An 18,163-nucleotide genomic window follows, 5' to 3' on the forward strand; every position below is an offset into this window, starting at 1 on the left:
GGCGGGGCGGGGACGGCGGCGGGGGCTGCCTCCCTCCTCCTCCGCCCCCCACTGCTGGGCGCGCCGCGCGGCCACGGGCTCCGTGGAGACGCGCACAGCCGGGAGGGCGGGGGCTCAGCGGGAGGTGTGCGGGGCCCGGGGGCGCGGAGAGCGCGAGGGAGGAGATTGGGAGCGGGGGAGGGAGCGCGCCGGGGCAGCCTTGCGTGCGCTCCTCCCGGCGCCAGCAGCCCGCCCCGCGCAGCCCAAATCGGTCCGGGCGCTGCCGCCCGGGGGCCTGGGGATCCGCGCGGTTTGGAGATCGGAGGCAGCGCGGAGCCCGCGACCAGCACGGAGCCTGGAGACAGCCTGAGGAACCGCGAGGTCTGGAGCCGGGAGTCCGGAGGAGCGCGGAGCCCGAGGCGGCGCGTCTGGGTCTGCGCTTCCCGGCTGGACGGCGCGCCCGCTCGTCTTCGCCACGCGCCCTCCCCTGGGTTCCCTCTCCTGGGTCCCCTCTCCTGGGTCCCCGCCGGAGACGCGCCCACTCCTGCCCGGACTTCCAGCCCCGGAGGCGCGGGACAGAGCCGCGGACCTCGCGTCCCGATGCGCCTCAACAGCTCCACCCCGGGGGCCCCGGGCGCGCCGGCCGTCGACCCCTTCCAGCGGGCGCAGGCGGGACTGGAGGCGGCGCTCCGGGCCCCGGGCTTCGGCAACGCGTCGGGCAACGCGTCGGAGCGCGTCCTGGCGGCGCCCAGCAGCCACCTGGACGTGAACACCGACATCTACTCCAAGGCGCTGGTGACCGCCGTGTACCTGGCGCTCTTCGCGGTGGGCACGGTGGGCAACGCGGTGACGGCGTTCACGCTGGCGCGGAAGAAGTCGCTGCAGAGCCTGCAGAGCACCGTGCACTACCACCTGGGCAGCCTGGCGCTGTCGGACCTGCTCACGCTGCTGCTGGCCATGCCCGTGGAGCTGTACAACTTCATCTGGGTGCACCACCCCTGGGCCTTCGGCGACGCCGGCTGCCGCGGCTACTACTTCGTACGCGACGCCTGCACCTACGCCACGGCCCTCAACGTGGCCAGCCTGAGCGTGGAGCGCTACCTGGCCATCTGCCACCCCTTCAAGGCCAAGACCCTCATGTCCCGAAGCCGCACCAAGAAGTTCATCAGCGCCATCTGGCTGGCCTCGGGCCTGCTGGCGGTGCCCATGCTGTTCACCATGGGCCAGCAGAACCGCAGCGCCGACGGCCAGCACCCCGGGGGCCTGGTGTGCACGCCCACCGTCCACGCGGCCACTGTCAAGATCGTCATCCAGGTGAGCATGGGTGACCACCCGCCAGAGTTCCCCCTTTTCCCCAAACGCAGTGCCAGTGGCATGCCTTCTGGGTGCGGGGCATGGGAGAGGTCACAGAGACTGTCTCCTCCTGCGAGGCTGGGAAGGTGGTTGGGGCAACTTGGGGCAGCTCCAGAGTTGCCAGGCTCAGCTCCTGTCTTCTCCCCTCCTGTTGAGGGGATGCAGCCCCTGCCTGTGACCTCCCTGGAGTCCATACTGGGCCTCAGACGTCTCTGAATTCCTTAAGATCTAATGGAAACTCGTGTGTGCTGGCACCGGCGTCGCTGACGGAAGAGGCCCCTTTCATCAGCTTCTCAAAAGGCTTTGTGCCCCCAACAGGTGGTGTTCCTCTCCTCTGCAGAGCGGCCCCAGACTGGCTCTGCCAGTGCCTCCCAGCTGCCGCCCCGCTGCCACCTTGGGCCAGTTCCTAGTTTAGCCTCAGCTTTCCAGTGTGTGTGACGGGGTGGTCATGGCATTGACCTCAGAAGGTAGAGCATTCAAAAGACACGCGTGGGCAGTGTTTGTGTGGCCCCTGACACGTAGCAGTGCTCACAGGTGCCGTTAGTGCTGGCTGTGGGGACGGTATTTCTGCTGGGAAGGTTGTGAGGATCTGATGTGGTAAGGTGCGTAAAACGAGCCGAGCGGCCAAGGGCCCTCCAGGGATCTGAGCAAAGCGCCGTGGGAACGCAGGTGGGAAGCCCCCTTGGAATCAGTGTGGCTGAGAGGTGCGTGGCATGGGGGGGTTCCAGCGCTGGAGGAGAGGGCTGGTCAAACCAAAGCCCTTAGCAGGAGGCTAGTGTCCAGGGAGGAAGTCAGGGCCGGTCGGGCACTTTGAATGATGTCTTGGACTTGAGCAGCCTTGGAAGTGTGGGGCTTCCTCCATTCTGGGTGGGCTAAGAAAGCCACAGGGTGAAGGATCCAGGCAGAGTTGCCCACCTCTGCCCAGCTTGGGTGGCTGGTATTCCCCCTGGCTCCCCCCACACCAGCATCGGCAGCCTCCCAGCTGACCTTCTGTAGCTGCATGGGCATCCCACGTATGCCAGTTTGCCCAGTGGGGGAAAGGCAGCAGTGCCAGGCAGGGCGTCACCTGCCTGTCACTCCCTGGGCCCTAACTGACCCTCCACTGGCCACCACCCTGGTGGGCTGGGGGTTGGGGAGTTGGAACTAAGCTGCCAGTCCCCCAGCTGCATGTAGAACTCCTGGCTATAGGTGTCCTATCGCGGAGGCCCCTCCCACAGGCGCTGGTAGGGGCAAGAGTCTGCAGGGAGAGGCCTTCCCCTCAGCAGAGGCAGCAGCGGGCACGGCCCGTGGGGTAAACAGTGAGAAATGACCTCTCTTGCTCCCTTGAGGCTTCGTCTGCTCTCCCCAAGCTCCTGTCTTTGGGGGAGCCTCTCCCCAGTGTGTGTGGAGGGGCCCCAGGGGTAGCAGCCACTCAGCCCTTCAGATGGTGGGCAGTGGAGGGGTCAGCGCTGTCACCGCTCACCCAGGAGGTGCCCCTGCTCAGACACCCACTCCGCTCTCTCCCCTGGCAAAAGGCCAGGAGCTCACAGGCCTCCTGCAATTCTCAAAAACAGCCGCAAAGCACAGGGGTGTGAGCACAGCTCGGCTCCACCCCCCAGAAAGCATCATCCCCTGCGCTTGGCCTCTCTGCCGCCAGTCACTTGGGACTGGGCACCTACAGGACATCCCTTCCCCTCCCAGAGCGCCACCTGCCCAGCCTTATTGCTCAGAGGCTGCGAGGCAGATTGGGCCAAGTCACGCTACGTCCAGCCACGATCACTCGTCCACTCAGAGGCCGCATCCACCCTGGGACAGACCCCAGCCCTGCGGATGCGGTGCCTGCCGAGCATTGCTGACTGCTCCTGGCATCCTCTGCACCCTCGGAGAACGGGCTCAGCCGCGTGCCTGGGAGTGACTGATTACAAGGGCGCTCCTCCATCCGAGGCTGACGGCCTGGCGCTTCCCAGGGCCCTGATGCCAGCTGCTATGCGGCTTGAAAAGAGCCTTCCTCGTAGAGAGGCCTGGCCTCCCTCCACCCCGCCCTGCCATCCGCCATCTTACGAGAGGTTTTTCCAGATGAGGGGGTTTATGTCCCCGCGTGGGCTTTTGGGCCACTGGCAGATCTGCGTGAACAGCTGCTGTTTTCAGATGGTGATGTCTGGCTGGAGAGGGCTGGATACCCTCAGGGAAGTGTCTCCCTCTCAGCGACACCTTTGGAAGTGCTGGGACAGCGGCCAAGCAAACAGCCCTCTTTCCAAAACAGGGGTCCTTTCCTGCCCCGGTGTCTCCAAGGAATTTTGGCCTGGGCACCTGCAAACAGAAATTGTATTCGGAAATGAGGCGGCTTCAAGAGAACGTTCTGCAGCAACAGATGATCCTCCCTGAAGCTGGCTGGACACTTTCCGAGTGTGGAGCTGGGCTCTCAGGCCAGCAGGCAGGACCCAGTGCCCAGGACCCTCCCAAAGGCCCCAGACCTGGCCCCGGTGCAGCAGGGTGACTGGGCGGAGGTGCCAGGGGCTCAGGGACCTACAGGATGCCCGACCCCTTCTCTAACCCACCTGTACACATGACCCCACACAGGCAGACGGACCTTGCTCCTCATCTGGTCCCCCATGGCCCAGGCCCAACCTCCAGCTTTGACCTCAGCTATGAAAGGTCCCGGTGGCACGGGCTGTGTGTGGCAGGGCTCTGGGCTGATGGCGCAGGCTGTGGACCAGCAGAGTCCCACACTCATCCATCTGGGGAGTGGGTACTGAACGTGTGTGTATCCAGGACCCACAGTGGCAGGGGCTTGTGAGTTCCGGTGTCAGATTAAAATCCAATGAGATAGCTGCAACCTTTGAAACGGTTTTAGAGACCCACCCCCCACCATGGCCACACACAAAAGCAAACCCCCCAGCCTCGCAGGCGCGAGTCTGTCAGACCCTCCTGCGCGGCCGTAGGTGCCTTTCCTCATCCTTTCATCACCGCCATTTTCTGCACCAAGGGAGCCCTGCTCCTGCGGGCTCAGCCTCCCTGTCTGCTCCCGTTCCCTGGGAAAGCCTCCTTCATACTTAGTACAAACAGGAGTGCTCTTCACTGGCTCAGCCTCGGAGGGCACCCCCTCCCTCCCGGGACAGAGGGGGCCTTGATTCCTGCAGGAGAAACTGGTGACCCACAGCCCCTGCTACGGAGGCGTCCAGGAGCAGACAGATTGCAGGGCACCTTGGCCAACACCCCGGCCGTCAGGATGTGCAGCATCCCGGGAAAGGAGCAGCACTGAGGCAGGAAAGGAGACGGAGTCCAGTGAACTCGGGCCATGGACTGTTTCAGGGCTCCGTCCCATGCCCCAGGCTGTACCCAGCAACCTCTGAGGGCAGCACCCTTGTTCTTAGGAAAGATACAGGGGCCTTGATTCTTAGCAAAGACTTGGACAAGTCAACCTGTCACACAATCCTGGAACCAAAGCCAATCGTTCTTCATGCCAAGAAGCAGCTAAAAAGTTTGGGGAATTGAATGGCTGCAAATTCTTGTTGTCCAGAGTGATTGTGTGTGGTTTTCAAAATGGTCCTGATCTCTCAGAGGTACATACGGAAGTGTTTACAGACGAAATGTTGCAGTATCTCAGATTTGCTGAAGCGTGATCTGGGGGAAGGGGCCCTAGGACGGCCACAGAGGGACAAGATTGGTGACATTCTAGGTATATGTTTGAAAAATGTTGTAATTGAAAGTTTTCAAAAGGTTAAGGTGCTGTTTGTTGGAATAAAGAATTTGGCGTCTGAAATCAGATGTTCAGACGGTGGCTCTGAGGGCAGGACGGGACAGGGAGGTGGCCTTGGGCTTGTTCCAGGCACAGACATGCCCGTTGGGGCCAGGTGGGAGATGGCAGGTGAGGACGTGCAGACGGACCACGCATGTCCCCGTCTGAACCTGTAAACCCGTTTCCCAGATGAAGCCAAGGGCGGACCACCTGTGCACATCACGTGGCTGGAGAGAGACAGGGCCTAGAGCGACTCTCAGCTGGGAAGGCCAAGGCTGACCCTGAGGTCTCTCCGTGGGACAACGGTCAGGCTTTTGGGTGTGATGGCAAGGGTGGGAGCATGAGGGGCTCAGGGCCGGCGCAGCTGGCTCTAAGTGGGCTTGGAGTCCTCGGGAGTGACTTGTCCCAGAGCGGTTCAGGCTCACCAGTTCCCAGCTCTGCACTGGGACCCAGGGTCAGCTCTCCCGGGCCGTCCTGCACTCACACTGGCGGCATTCTGAGGACGTTCAACTCCAGGGACAAACGGGGTCCCGGGGCTGTGCCTGCGGTTCTGTGGGTGCCGAGGGTGAGTGCCGACGGCAGCACGCGGATCCGGCCACCTGTACTTGCCACCCCACAGGCGAGGCAGGGCCTCGGGCAGCAGCCCTTGGACCTCCAGGGCTGTTCTCAGGGGTACCAGGGCTCCCATCTGGTCACATCTGCTGATGGACACAGAGGGCCTGGGCTGAGCAGGGCCCGAGAGGGCGTCCGGCCTGTGCACAAGTCGGGGCTGCCTTCGTTTTTCTGTCACAGAAATAAATGCCCACGTGGTTCTCTAGCAGTTTATGTTAAGAGAAGAAAAAAGCTTTTCTTTATTTTTAACTCGTGGTGAAACACACATCACATAAAATGTGCCGTCTTACCATTGGTGATGGCACAGTTCAGCGGCGAGGAGCACGTTCACATTGCTGTGCAAACATCGCCACTCCGCCTCCAGAACCTTCTCTCTCCCCAAACCGAAACTCTGTCCCCATTAAACCCTGGGCCCAGCACCTGGTAACCTCTCTTCTGCTTTCTGGCTCGGGGAGGTGACGACTCAGACTGGCGGAATCTGTCCTCCCCGGGTCTCCTTGAAGACGCGGTTCACGAAGGCGCTTTATGCGAAAGACCCCAGACTCCAAGGCCCTGGGTGGTCCAGGCACTTGAAGTTCTGGAAATGGATGAGCCGTTGGGCCAGCAGGAAGGTCGGAGGAGGGGTGGGGTGGCCACAAGTGCTGGGAACTCTGGGGTGACGGAAATGTTCTATATCTTGGTTGAGGCTCAAAGCTCGTGGAGCTGTAGATTGAGGGGTGGATCTCAGCGCGTGTTAGTCGTGCCTCCATGAGTCTGTGAAAAACAGCAGCAGACAGTGGCCGAGCTGCCGTCTCTCAAGGCTGTTTCGGGCGGCCAGGTCCTCCCTCCCATAGGCCTGTGTGCATTCCAGGTCTTCCTCCCCCAGACGGTCCCCCAGGCAGCCACAAAGGGCTTAAAGGCCCAAAAGAAGCAGAGAATCGGGGGGCACATGAGCTCCCCACTCTGCAGCCCTCACGCCCTGACCAGTCTGCTGCCCACGCAATGCCAGCTCTGCAAGGGAGGCACGGAGGGGCATGGAGATCCTGGTTCTTGGCACTGAGGTCACAGCTGTGGGGTCCGCCTGCCCCCGAAACCCCCACTGCTCCCCAACCACGCCCTGGCATTTGATCTTGTCACCGCCAGTGAAGGTGCAGTGGCTGAGGGGCTGGTCCCATCCATGCGGCATCCCAAGGGGAATGCACAGCTCCGGAGAGGGACCCTGGGCTCCGCAGCGTCAACGAAGAAACTGAGGCCCAGAGAAGGCCAAGGCGCCTGCCCCACCTCGGTGCCCACTGCGCTTCCCAAAAGCATCACCAGTGGGCACCACCACCCACCCCAGGAGGCCGAGGAGAGATCCCTGGGTCTGGAGTGCCATGTGGACCTGGCACAGGTTGGAGAGCCTGGCATACCGACCCCTCCCCCTGAAGCCACCTGTACCTGCTTTGGGACTTTACATCCCCATGCACCTGTGGGGCTGTGTCCTGCATACCCAGAGCTGGCTCCTGAAGGCAGGCGGGGGAGCGAGGAGACCAGGAGAACGCTTCTCGAGAATGAGTGATTCAGGGTCCCCAGTGACACGGAGTGGCTGGCTTGCCAGAACCCAGGTTCAAATCCCAGCTTCACTGCTGGCCAGTAGTAGGACTCTGGGAAATGGTGTGACCATCTGTGCCTCTGTTTCCCCATCAGTCAACTGCAGGTAGGAATTGCCCTGTGGTCTCATGAGTTAATGACATAAAATGCTGGAGCCTGTGCCTAGGCGGAAGAGGAACCCAACCACCGGTGCGCACCCCCTGCACAACAGCAGATGTGCGGCAGGGCTTGGGAGGGCCGGGGGCTCCCCAGGCAGGAGGAATTCTCCTCTGAGCGTCTGGGCTAACCTCTTCCTTCCTTCCTTCCCTCACTCATTGTTCATTCACTGAACACCTACTACTTGCCAGGACAGGGGTACAGTGGCCCGAAAAACTGGCAAAAAGTTCTGGCCCTCTGAACTCACATCCCATCGGAGAAGACAGAAAATAAGGAAAATAAATAGGCACGACGCCTGACTGGCAGGGAGCAACAAGGGGGAGCGCGGGGTGCAGGCAGGCCGGGAAGGTCTCACGCAGACCCTGCAGGAGCGCTCCTGCGGGCGTCGGGGAGGATGCCAGGTGTGGGAACAGCAGGTGCAAAGGCCCTGGGGCAGGCACGTGCCAGGTGTGCTGGAGGGGCGGCGCTGGCCTGGGGCCGGGGTGGCAGAGCAGAGCGAGCAGAGGGCCGTGCCAGAAGCCATGGCAGACCACGGCTTTTATTCTAGAAAAAGAGAGTGGCCGTGGGAGAGTCTGGGCAGAGCCGCCATATGACTTACACGTTAAAGGGGCCATTCTGACTGCTTTGCTGAGAACGCATTTAGAGGTCAGGGGGATGGTTGGGAAGCTGCAGCCAGATGCCCAGGAGTGAGCAAGGTGACCTGGACCAGGGTGGGGCTGGAGAAGGTGGTGAGAGTGGTTGGACACCAGAGACCTGGTTTCCTGGTTCTTACTTCATTTTTCCATTGACATGCAGTACAATTCCCCTCTGTGTGCTCGCACCCGTGAGCATCTATAAACGCCATCACGTATCCCCGCTTCGGAAGATAGAGACCAGCCCCTGGATCACCCTGCGGCCCACCCGCCCCCATGCCGGCCCCTCCACCGCTGTCCACTCTCCTTCCCCGAAGCCTTTTCTGGGATGTTGTGAGTGGAGCCAGCTGGGAAGTGGCCTCTCGAGCCGGCCTTGCTTCACTCCATCCTCGGAGCTGTCGCCTGCATTGACAGGCGTTCCTCGTTACTGCGGGGTCGGGTCCGTTGTGCGGATGGACATTCTGTTGATGCATTTGCCCACCCAAGGACGCCTGGGTTGTTTGAGGTTTGGGTGATGATGAATAGAGCAGCTACACATATTCGCACACGACGATTTTATGTGAATATACATTTTCGTTTCTCGTGAGTAAATACATAGGTTTCGGATTGCTGGGTCATACAGAAAATGTGTGCTTGCCGGTGTGTCCAGAGCGAGGCGCTGTTTGCACGTCCCTCGCCCTCACCGTAACCCACACGGAAGCGGGGTCACTCGGCATCTTGCCTCACTGCTCTGGCTGTGACTTCCAGTGAGGTGGTGAATAGGAGTGGTGGGAGTAGACATCCTTGCCTTGCTCCCAATCCTTTTTTTTTTCTTTCAAGACAGGGTCTCCCTCTGTCGCCCAGGCTGGAGTGCAGTGGTGCAATCTCAGCTCACTGCAACCTCTGCCTCCCAGGCTCAGGCGATTCTCCTGCCTCAGCCTCCTGAGTAATTGGGATTACAGGCACCTGCCACCATGCCTGGCTAATGTTTTGCATTTTTTGCGGAGATGGGGTCTTCCCATGTTGCCCAGGCTGGTCTCAAACCCCTGGACTCAAGCGATCTTCCTGCCTTGGCCTCCCAAACTGTTAGGATTACAGGTGTGGGCCAGCAAACCCACCCTGCTCCCAGTCTCAGGCAGAAAGTCTTCGGTCTTTCTCATTCAGTGTGAAGTTTTACTAATAGGAGTGTACCTTGTGGTTTCAATTTGCATTTCTCTAGTGACTGATGATGTTAAGCGTCTTTTCCTGTGTTTATGTGGCATTTACATCCCCTCTTTGGTAAAATGTCTGTTCTAATTGTTTGCCATTTAAAAAAATTGGGTTGTTTTCTTACGGTTCAGTTTTGAGAGTTTTAGAAATACATTCTGCACATAAGACCTTTGTCGGATAAGTGATTTGCAACTGTTTCCTCCCACGTGGCTTTCTTCACCTTCCCCTAACATCGTATTTCACAGCGAAAAGGTGTAGTTTGGTAAAGTCCAACATGTCGAAAATGTTATGGATCGCTCTTTGGGTATTATGTCTGAGAATTCAGTGCCTAACCCAAGGCCACGAGGATTTTTTTCTGTACCATCTTCTACAAGTTGTATAGTTTTACGTTTATGTTTATCAGCCATCTTGAACTCATTTTTCTATACGGTGTGAGGCACAAGCCCTCTTTTGCATATGAATATGCAAATTGCCAGCATCCGGTGACATGATGACCCTTTTTCCATGGAAGTTTCTTTGTGCCTTGGTCAAGGTAAGTAAGCAGATCACATTGTGGGGTCTACAGTGACTTTCTTTGTTATTACTATGACTTTTTTGAGACTGAGTCTTGCTCTGTGGCCCAGGCTGAAGTGCAGTGGCGTGATCTCACGTCACTGCAACCTCTGCCTCCTGGGTTCAAGCGATTCAATCCCACACGCTCTTAGTTGCCTTTGCTTTATAGCAAGTCTTCCAAGTAGCATGAGTCTTCCAACTTTGCTCTCTTGTTCAGAATTCCTTTGGTTATTCTAGTTCCTTCACTTTCTATGGAAATTTTAGAATCCGCTCGCTAATAGCCACAAAAAACGTCTGCTGGGATTTTGTTAATGTGTAGGGGATTTGGTATCTCCATTTATCTGGGTCTTCTTTGATTTATTATATAAGTAGTTGTAGTTTTCAGCAAGTAGATCCTACTCATTTTTTTAGACTTATGCCTGAGTATTCATGGCTTTGGTGCTATTGCAAATGGCACCCTTCTTGAAATTTTCTATTTTCAATTTTTCATGGCTAGTACATATAAAAATAATTAGTTTTGTATACTGACCTTGTATTTTGCATCCTTGATAAACAAACTCATTAATTCTAATTTTTTTTTGTAAGTTACTTGGCATTTTCCACAGACAGCCATGTTGCGTATGAATAAAGAAAGTTTCTGTTTTGTTTTGAGACAGAGTCTCTGTCACCCAGGCTGGAGTGCAGTGGCGCAATCTTAGCTCACTGCCATCTTCACTTCCTGAGCTCAAGTGATTCTGCCGCCTCAGCCTCCTAAGTAGCTGGGATTACAGGCACATGCCTCCACACCTGGCTAATTTTTTGTATTTCAGTAGAGACGGGATTTCACCGCGTCACCCAGGCTGGTCTCGAACTCCTGAGCTCAGGCAATCCACCCACCTCGGCCTCCCAAAGTGCTGAGATTATAGGCGTGAGCTACCACGCCCGGCAGAGAGGTTTTTTGCTTAATTGCCAATGAATGTTAAATTTCGTGCACTGATTTTTCTGTCTCGTCATGGGGTAAGATCATGTGGATTTTCTCCATTAGTCAGTTAATGTGGTGAATTATATTGATTACTTTCCAGTTGTGGTAAAATGTACATCACATAAAACTTATCACTTTAATCAGTGTAAGTGCAGGGTTCTGTGGCACCAAGTACGTCGCCAGGCGACCGTCACCACCCTCCCTCTCCAGGCTCTTTTCATCCCCAAACTGAAGCTCTGCACCTGTTAAACACGCGCTCCCCACTTCCTCCTCCCACCATCCGACTTTTTGTCTCTGTGAGTTTGACCTCCCCAGGTGCCTAATACAAGTGGAAAGCCTTGGTTAATTTTCGAATGTTGAACCAGCCTCACATTCCTGGAACAAACCTCATTCAGTCATGTATTAGCTGCTTTTGACTTGCTAGTATTTTGTTGAGAATTTTTGTGTCTATGCTCATGAGAAATATGGGTCCAGAACTTTATTTTCTTGGGTTATCTTCATCTGGATTTGGTATCAGAATAATATTGGCCTCATAAAGTGAGTTGGGAAGTTATTGTTCCTTTCATGTTTTCTGTAAGAGGTTGTGCAGAATTGGCATTATTTCTTCTTTAAAGCTTTGGTACGTTCTCTAGCAAAACCATCGGGGCCTAGAATTTTGTAAGATGGCTATGAATTCAATTATTTTAAAAGAGAATAGGCACAGTGGTTCACGCTTGTGATCCCAGCACCGTGGGAGGCCGAGAAGGGCAGATCACCTGAGGTCTGGAGTTTGAGACCAGCTTGGCCGACATGGTGAAACCCTGTCTTTACTAAAAATACAAAAATTAGCCGAGTGCGGTGGTGTGAGCCTGTAGTCCTGGCTACTCAGGTGGCTGAGGCAGGAGAATCACTTGAGCCTGAGAGTCAGAGGTTGCAGTGAGCCGAGAACACGCACTATACACCAGCCTGGGTGACAGAGTGAGACTCCATCTCAAAAAATATATACATTTTAAAAGATAAATGAATATTCACATTACATATTTCTCCTTGAGTGTTAGTAATTTGTATCTTTTGAGGACTTGGTCCGTATAATCTTTGTGTCAGATTTGAGCTATTCTCTCAGCCTTTTGATGATTGTGGGGACTGTTTCGTGTCCCCTTAGTCACTTCTAATCTCAGTGACCTGTGCCTTCTCTCTCTTCTCCTCGGTCAATGTGGCTACGATTTTGTCAACATTATTGTTCTTTTTCAAGAATGAGGTTTTGGTTTTGTGGATTTTTTTCTGTTATCTTTTAGCTTTCAATTTTATTTATTTCTATTTCTTCATTTCCCTTTTCTGCTTGCTCTTCTTTTCCTGGATCTCCTAAGGTGGAAGTTTAGATTATTGATTTAAGATCTTTGTTCTATTCTACTGTAAACACGAACTGCTATAAGCATCCTCCTAATTACTGCTTTAGTGGCAACTCAAACATTTTTTAACATTGTTTTCTAATTTAGATCAAAAGATTTCCTCGTATCTCTTGAGGCTCCCTCTTTAAACTCTGAGCGATTTAGAAGGGTGTTCCTTAGTCTCCAAGTGTTTGGGATTTTCCAGACGTCATTTTGTTATCCATTTCTAAATTAACCCTATTATGTTTAGAGAACAAACTTCATGATTTAAATTCTTAAATTTGTGAATTCTTGCTTCGTGGTTTAGGGTAATGGTCTATGCTGTTGACTGTCACGTGCACACTTGAGCACGTGTGTTGTGCTGCGGTTGCTGGGTATATTATTCTAGGAACGTCAATTTGTTTGATGGTGTTATAGTATTTAATTCTAGAATTTTTATTGGTTCTTTTAATATAGTTTCTTTTTCTCTTTTAAGCACTTTCATTTTGCCATTTGTTTCAAGAGAGGTACCTTTATATCAAGGAGCATGGTTATAATGCCTGCTTTAGGTCTCTGTCTGGTCATTCCATCCTCCGGGTCATCGCGAGGGAGGCATGTGTCTTTTCCTTGAGAGTGAGCCCCACTTCCATGGTTCTTTTCATGTTAGGTCATTTTGAATTACTTCCTGAACAGCTTGAATTTTGTTGTAGCTCCTTGGGTTGTGTTGACTCCTCTGGAGAGCTGCAGCTTTCCTGTCTCACCGTCTGTCTGTGGTGGCTTCGATGTCAGGCCTGTTTTCAGGTCTTTCGCTGGGCTGCCCGGCCATTCCACATGCAAGCGCCATCTGGGGCAGGCTTGGAACTTGGAGATGGCTTACGTCATAGCAGTTTCAAGCCTTGGACTATAATTGTTTGGGTGTGTTCCTCATATACAGCAACCCCAGGACTTGTGCTGACTCATACACAGCACTGGGGGTTCCCTTGTTCAGCTCTGTCCTCTCTGAGATTTCCTCCCACTGTCTGGTTTCCAGGGATCCTCTTCTTAGTCCTCCAGCCAGGAAGCCAGCATATTCCACGTTACGTCCTCTACTGACTGCTTCAGATCCGTCTCTCAGTATTTGCTCTTGGAATGGTTGCTCAGGACTATCAGTAAGCCTCTGAGTGGTCAGAGTCTGATCAGAGTTCAGTGGTGCTGATTTACACCTGACACTTCCTGCTTCTCACTGTCCACCTTGAGGTCTATTTCAATTGACTCATTTTTTTTCTGGTCATTGAGTCACATTTTCCTTCCTTTCTTTGTGTATCTGATAATTCTTTGGTCTATACTGGACCTTGTAGACGACACACTGAAGAGACTGGACTGGACTGTGTTCCTCTGGAGCGTGTTGATTCTTTTTTAAGCAGGCAGTGCAGTGGCAGACTCGTCCTCTTGAACTTGGGTCAGCTTGCTCTCATGCTTAGTTGAGTCAGCTACGGAAAGCCCAAGGCATGTTCCAATCCCTTCTCACTTGGAAGAACTCGGCGTGTACCCTCAGTCTCCTCTGTGGATTTTGTCTGTTTGGTTTTAGGCTTAGCTGGGGCGGGTTCAGAGGCCTCACTCAGGGCTTATCCTTCCACAGGAGGAAGGCTTCCTGGCATCTCTGTTGGTGCTCCGTGTGTTCATGAGACTTCCCTCTAGCTCTACCAGGATGCCAGCCGCCCTCTGATAAGCCTTTTGTGGTCTTGTTCTGTACACACTGGGCCAGCACTTAGCCCATAGGAAAGCCCGTATAGGCTTCCGAGGACCTTCACCCTGCGGTCTTCCTCTCCAGCACCGGGCTCTGCAGATGCAGCCTCGGCCGCAGCCCCATCCCTGACCTCTGCCTCCTTGGCTCAGATAGTAACGTTCTGCCTGGACCTCGGCTCTTCCGTCTCCATCAGGAAGCTGTCCCCAAGCAGAGATGTGGTGATGACGGGCTCACCCTGCCAGAATCCCTGCTCTCAGGGGACACAGTCCTGAGGCTTGTCCAGTGTCTGAAAACAATTGCCTGATACGTCGTGTACAATTTTATGGTTGTTTATGGCAGGAGAGCTAGTCCAGTACCCCTAGTGAGAGTCATCCGTAGATTTTAAACACTGCTTACTTTCAAAAGATCTGAGGCAGTGTTGATAAAAGACCTGGGCTCAAAGGGATTATTAAAACAATGTTGCAAAAGAACACATAACAAAGAAATAGTTATCCAAGAAGCGTGAGGCTGAGGACAGCCATGTGTTTGGGTACATCTTACACTGAAGCTTATGAAACAGAGCAACATTATTTGGACTTAAACATTTATAGCCTGTTGTCTATGAAAAGGTGAACATATTGTAAATTTCAGTAACTCTCCTTTGACATATTCAAAGGTTAAGAGAATTCTTTTGAGAGCCTTGTTTTCTTATAACTCAAAAATGGCTCCTCTACTCAAAAACACACACTTCCGGACTCAGCACTCAGAGTACGGGGGCTGTTTAGGAATCAGTCCTGCTCGGGAATTACTCAGTCGTAACTGCTCACACCAGCCATGGGACGCTGTTGCCCGGGGTGTCCCTTCGCAGTTGTTTGGCAGAATCACGAAGTCCCCGGCTCCTGGGAGGCAGGGAGAAACCACATGTGCGTCTGGGCCGTGTCACTCCGGAGCCACGCCAGGAGCTGTCCGGGATGTCTGGTCGGGAGCCAGGGCAAGGAGCGCTCATTTGTCCACCTGTCGGCCTCAGGCCGCGTGCCCAGCAGGATGTACACAGTAGGAAGCAGCTGTCGGGGGTCACTATTTATTGCCTGCAGATGAGGGATAAGCCGTTCCATCTGGGATGACCCCACGGTGGAGGATCCCCGGACCAGGGCTCCCCAGCAGTTCCCATCACCGCAGTCCCGCCCTGCACCCTTAAAGCACAGAAGTGGCCAGCAGGGGCAGGGGTCTTTCCAGCAGCCCAAAGCTCCCCTCTCTGGAGTGTCCTCAGCACAGGGAGCCCCCAAGCACAGCCCCTTGGTTTCTCGTGCCTGTGATGGGCTGGGGGAGGCAGGGCTGAGCACGGGAAACACTGGTGTTGCTTTGAAGCTGGCTTCAGATGAACACACTTGCTCCTGGGTGGTCTCCAGGTGGTCTTCGTGTGGCAGCAGGTCGGATGGAGGCAGCAGCATCTGGAGCAGGAGGCAGAGATGGCAGGGGCCGTGGACAAGGAGTCTGGCAACTCTGTGTCTGCCCAGTGTCTTCAGGCAGCTAGTAGGAGGTAGGGGGAGTGGTCACTCAAAAAGCCCCTCTGTCCCCACAGGCCTGGCACAGGATTGAGGGTCCAAGATTCTGCCCCGCTCAGAAGCCTGCTTTGCCGTAGTGGCCTGTCCTCTCAGGGGACTTGAGCTGCGGCCTCCCAAGTCCTGGGAGGGGCCGAGAGGACTCTTGCTGTACCCAGGCCCAGCTCGCAAGGCAGCAGCTCTCAGCGGAGCCCCGGGACAGTGGGGCTCCTGCAACCCCAGAGGCCTAGAAGGTCAGGGACAAACACTCAGATGCGGGTCCAGCAACCCAGAAGCATGCTCCAAACCCAAGGAAGCGTGCCTGGAACAGCGAGGGCCTGTTCCACACAGACTCCAAGCGGGCAACTGCAGGGCACTTGGACGAGGTGAACACCCATTAAACTTCCTGGAGTGGATTTTCCTGACAGCATCTTTAAAATGAGTCCATCTGACTGGGCGCAGTGGCTCATGCCTATAATCCCAGCACTTTGGGAGGCTGAGGCGGGCAAATCACAAGCTCAGGAGTTCAAGACCGGCCTGGCCAACATGGTGAAACCTGTCTCTACTAAAAATACAGAAAAAAAAAAAAAAGACCCATCGAATGTACGAAAAGCACCTGCATTTGTGTCTGATCAGCACGGAGATGCCCAGAAAGCCTCCAGCTAAAACCACCACGGCGGAGAACTGTGTTGACGGCTCCGAACGCAAACACCTTTCCTGCCTCTGCCCGTCATGCGGAGCCGCGGACCTCCGAGGGTCTCCTGTGCAGGACAGTCTCTTGGGGCTGCCATAGCAAAGGGCTGCCGGCTCAAAACACAGGAGCGCGTCCTCCACCGCTCTGGAGGCCAGAGGTCCGAAATCAGGGTCCCGGGCCCACAGTCCCCGGGAGCTCTCAGGGAGGACCCTCCTGCCTCCTGCCTCCTGCAGCTCCTGGATTCCTTGGCTTGTGGCTGAATCGCTCCCGTCTCTGCCTCTGTCTCCACGTGGCTTCTCTCTGTGTGTCTCTGTGTCACCTAAGGATGCTGGTCATGAGATTTAGAGCCCACTCTAATCCGGGGTGACCTCATCCCACACAGTCCTCAGCTACATCTGCACACTTTTCCCAAATAAGGTCACACACGTTCCAGTGGACGTATCCTTTTGGGGCCACCAATGACTCCACGACACCGCAATTCAAGGGGACAGGCGGGGGGCACCAGGCCCCTCTCCCGGCACACGAGAGCTTGCTGCAGGAGCTGCTCCCTGGGGCACAGGATGGGACTCCCTGGTTCCTGGTGGATAAGTGCAAGGGGAGAAACAGGAAGGGGCCGGGGTGGTCCCCCCAGCCCCAGCTCAATTGCCTAGAACATTCCCGAGACCAGCATCACTCTGACCTCGCTGCAAGGGGGAAGGACGAGGAGCAGGGGCAGGAGTGACCTCTCACAGTGGGAGGCGGGAAGGAGTGGGCTCGGAGTGTGCTGCCCTCTGCCCGCTGTGCGGTGGGTCCGGTCTCCCCTCGGCTGCCTCTCGGGTCCGTCACTGCCCACTCCTCTTACTCCCTGGGGGATAAGGTGGAACGAGGTCCCCTGGATTCAAGCCTTAGAACCCTGCAGCCACCCAACCAGCCACCCCATCTGTCCACGCCTCATTGCTGTCCCTGAGCTCAGTGTCTTCTAGTTGCTAGTTGGAGGTGGCAGCTGGTTCCTGCTGGGTCTGTCCGACAGTGGCACAGGGAGATTCTGGTGGGCACAGGCGCTGCCGCCTCAGCTCTGAGTGTTATTGATTGCTATCACCCCCCACCCCCCGCCTTGAACCCCAGCAAGCCTGGAGGAAGGAGGAGGAGGAAGGAAGGAGGGAAGAGGAGAAGGGAGGGAAGGGGAGGGAGGAAGGAGGGAGCAGGGAGGAGGAGAAAGGGAAGGGGAGGGAGGCCGGTGGTGGTCAGGATGACCTGACCCAGGAAGAGCCTGGAAAGGAGGCCAGCCCCGGCTCAGGGATCGGGGGACTCTAGGTGGCTCTACCCTGCACCCCGAAATCTCTGCCCACCAACTGCCTGGGCCAAGAGATCTTCTGCCCTGTCCCTGCCCTGGGGGCTTGGCCAGAATGTGGGGGCAGCATTTGGGGTAGAATAAAATGGACACGCCCACCTGCCCGTGGGGCAGCTGCATCCCAGCCCAAGGGTGAGCAGCCATTCTGAACCGTCTCAGCCCTTCCTGTGGGACCGCCGTTCTCCTATCTCTCCCCAAAATTATCAGCTGGGATCACCTTTCGGAAACCGCAGTTAAAACCCCAGCACAGGACTCCGAGGAGAGGGATCTCCCGAGAGGCTCAGTCTCCAGGAGCTGGAAGATCGGCCTGCATCTGTCAAGGGAACCGCAGTGACGATTTTTCCGTAAATAAAACCTGTTTTCACTTCTCCTGCCCTCAAGAAATTGCTGCTATCCGAGACCAGACCCAGGACGGTGGGCTGCTTATGAAGGAAACCCGAGGGGCACCCGTGGGACCTTGCTTGGCCTTGCACCCCAGTGCCTGCCTGCCTGTCCCCGGGAGAATCAGCTATCCAGGCCTGGCAGGCTGGAGGACACTGGGATTGCCGGGACTGCTGGCCGGTGCCTGTAGCCCCTGCTCGGGAGGCTGAGGCAGGAGAATCGCGTGAGCCTGGGAGGCCGAGGCTGCAGTGAGCCGTGATGGCACCATTGCGCTCCAGCCTGGACGACAGAGCGAGACCCTGTCTCAAAACAAACACAAAAAAGATGCTGGGAATGGCTTCGGAAATGTGGACAGCGTTTCTCATTTACTGGGTGGGCTGGACCAGGACACGCTCCCCGAGGCACAGGCGCCTAAGGCAAGCCTGGCCCTGGGCATCAAGGCTGCA

At 55.7% G+C, this 18,163-nt stretch overlaps 1 protein-coding gene across 1 annotated transcript in view; it reads left to right on the forward strand.

The window, feature by feature from the left end:
- Nucleotides 1-579: 579 nt before the first annotated feature.
- The window catches only part of NTSR1 (neurotensin receptor 1), a 49,806-nt gene continuing 32,222 nt past the window's right edge, over nt 580-18,163 (forward strand). Inside the window, exon 1 of the mRNA XM_012440518.3 lies at nt 580-1,293. Coding sequence (XP_012295941.1) covers nt 580-1,293 — 714 coding nt within the window. The remainder of the gene's footprint in view (nt 1,294-18,163) is intronic.

The sequence above is a fragment of the Aotus nancymaae genome, unplaced genomic scaffold, assembly GCF_030222135.1.
Source record: "Aotus nancymaae isolate 86718 unplaced genomic scaffold, 86718_ANA_hifiasm-v0.15.2.pri h1tg000029l, whole genome shotgun sequence".
Lineage (NCBI taxonomy): Eukaryota > Metazoa > Chordata > Mammalia > Primates > Aotidae > Aotus > Aotus nancymaae.